The following is a 2488-nucleotide window of genomic DNA, read 5'->3' on the forward strand; positions in this document are numbered from 1 at the left end:
AGAGTTGGAAGGGACCATAGAGATCATCTAGTCCAACTCCCCTGCTGAAGCAGGATTGCCCAGAGCTTGTCAGAGCACGTTACTCAGGAGCATCTTGAAAATCTCCCAGGAAGGGGACTCCACACCCTCCCTGGGCAGCCTCTTCCAGGGCTCTGTCACCCTCACCGTGAAGAAGTTTCTCCTCATATTTGAGTGGAACCTCTTCTGGTCCAACTTGTGCCCGTTGCCCCTCGTCCTCTCACTGGGAACCACTGAAAAGAGTCTGGCTCCCTCCTCCTTCAACCCTCCCTTGAGATACTTGTGGGCATTGAGAAGGTCTCCCCTCAGCCTTCTCTTCTCCAGACTAAAGAGTCCCAGCTCTCTCAGTCTCTCCCCATCAGGGAGATGCTCCAATCCTTGAATCATCTTTGTTGCCCTTCGCTGGAGATGGGGGTGTTGAGACACCCCATTTTGGGGGTGATTTGGTGTGTGCCCCCCCTCCTTTACCCCCACCCACCCACCTTGGCAGTTTGGGCAAACTGGTCCTGCTCTGGTCTCCAGTAGAGCTCGAAGGTGACGGCGTCGCCGGTGGGGCCCGGGGCTTTGGCCGGGCTCTTCCCTGGGGGGGCTTTGCTGCATTTGGCCACCTCCAGCTGCTGCAGCAGGCGCCTGGGCAGAGAGGGGACAGAGAGGGGATGGAGGGGGGGTTTGGGGGTGCTGTCACCCACCCCACACCCCTGTCCCGGTTTGAGGTAAAACCGGATCAATTTTGTGTTCTGTAACTTTGCATTTTAGTTAGGCCCTTTTCTAGCTCTCTGAAATTAACGGCGTATTGTGGAGAAAACTGTTCCTTCTCAGAGTGATCAGACCAATGTTTGTGCTAAATGCCAGGGAATGGTGAGCAGAGAGGCCCTGGCTTATACTTATTGCTGTAACAACCAAGGGCAGCCAATTTTCGTTATTTGCCCCTTAGAGGGTCTGAAACGGAAAAAACGTAGAGGGGTCACATCTGTGGGGAGGAGGGGACAGGACAGGTGACCCAAACCTGACCAACAGGGGTATTCCATCCCATCTGCCCCATGCTCAGTGTAAAAGCTGAGGGATCAAAGGGTCAACTGTCTTCCTGCAATGGCCGACGTCCCAAGAGGACCCTGTCTGTCCATCTGCCTTTGATCCCGACCCAGATCCTGACTCCAGAGCTGGAATCCTGCTCCCATCCATCACTGAGTCCAGTCTGGGACTCCCCCAGTGCCTGCTGGTGACGGGACCATCATCCTGGGAGCTTGATACGGTTTTGTATATATATTGTATCCATTTCATTATTTTCTTCTCTTTTATTTTAATATTATTTTTGATTAAAGTAGTTTAGTTCATTCTAGCGGCGGCGGGACCCAGCAGCTTCTCCAGGTGGCTGGAGACCAACTGCTGCTTCAGCCCCTCCACCTGCCTGGCCAAGGCCATGGGCGTCAGCTCCTCCTCCGCCGCCGACTCCTTCACCGTGCTCTGCAGGAAGAGGTGGCCGTGTCACCCCCCACCTTCCTGGGACCCTCACATCTCCCCCCACCATCCCCCTTGAGGGTCATCCCACCTTGGTAATGTTGGGGATGCTCACCTGGATCTGCTCCACCTCCCTCACCAGCTCCTGCACCTCGTGCTGCAGCCGCTGGTACCGCTGTTGGGGTGTCTCTTTGGCACCCAGACCCTCGCCCAGCTGTGGGGAGAGGAACTGGGGGGGTCAGGAAGGGTGGGGAGGGGGGGGTGACACAGCCAGGATGCTGGTGCCCACCTCCCTTGGGTGCCCACCTCCCCTGGGTGCCCACCTCCCCTGGGTGCCCACCCGTCCCCATGGATAGGCAAGAAAAAAAGGGGAGGAGGAGGGAGAAGGATGGGGAGATGGGGAGGAGCAGCCCCACGTTCACGAGATCCTGGTCCTCCAGTGGGACTTCAGAGGTCCCCACCGGCCAGAGGTCCCCACCAGCCACCGGCAGCCCAGGAGGAAGCGGTTGGAGTCCCCCATCCCTGGAGGGATGTAAAAGACGGGTAGACGTGGGGCTTGGAGGTGGGGTTCAGCGGGGGGTTTGATCAGTGTTGGGTTGATGGTTGGACCCGAGGAGCTGAAAGGTCCCCTCCAACCTGGGCAAGTCCATAATTCTCTGACTGATGGCAACGTCCTCCTCCAAGTGACAGAGGAGCCGAGGAGGGGGGGATGCTCTGCTTGGAGCTCACCTTCCCCACCACTGAGGGGCTCCTTGGGGTCAAAGATGGCCTTGGCCATGGTGGCCAGGAGATGGGGGGGCTCAGTCACCGAGGGGGGGTGACAGCCCTGGGCTCCTCAGAGGTCTTCTGCCACCCAGAGGGACCTTGGACAGGCTGGAGAAACGGGCCCAAGAGGAACCTCATGGAGCTCAACGAGGGGAAGAGCAAAGTCCTGCTCCCGGGGAGCCACAGCCCCCAGCACCAGTATCTGCTGGGGGGGTCTCCCAGTTGGAAAATGGCTTCGTGGAGAAGG

The 2488-nt window shown here is 58.1% G+C and overlaps 1 protein-coding gene across 1 annotated transcript in view; it reads right to left on the minus strand.

Annotated features, from left to right (window-relative positions):
- DCTN2 (dynactin subunit 2) overlaps positions 1–2254 on the minus strand; it is a 26753-nt gene extending 24499 nt beyond the window's left edge. Inside the window, exons 1-5 of the mRNA XM_014941597.1 lie at positions 2206–2254; positions 1955–1998; positions 1592–1690; positions 1353–1482; positions 501–673 (exon numbers count right to left, since the gene is read on the minus strand). Of these exons, the coding sequence (XP_014797083.1) occupies positions 501–673; positions 1353–1482; positions 1592–1690; positions 1955–1998; positions 2206–2254 (495 nt within the window). The remainder of the gene's footprint in view (positions 1–500; positions 674–1352; positions 1483–1591; positions 1691–1954; positions 1999–2205) is intronic.
- Between the last annotated feature and the right edge of the window lie 234 nt (positions 2255–2488).

Source organism: Calidris pugnax, unplaced genomic scaffold (assembly GCF_001431845.1).
Source record: "Calidris pugnax isolate Ruff unplaced genomic scaffold, ASM143184v1 scaffold126, whole genome shotgun sequence".
Lineage (NCBI taxonomy): Eukaryota > Metazoa > Chordata > Aves > Charadriiformes > Scolopacidae > Calidris > Calidris pugnax.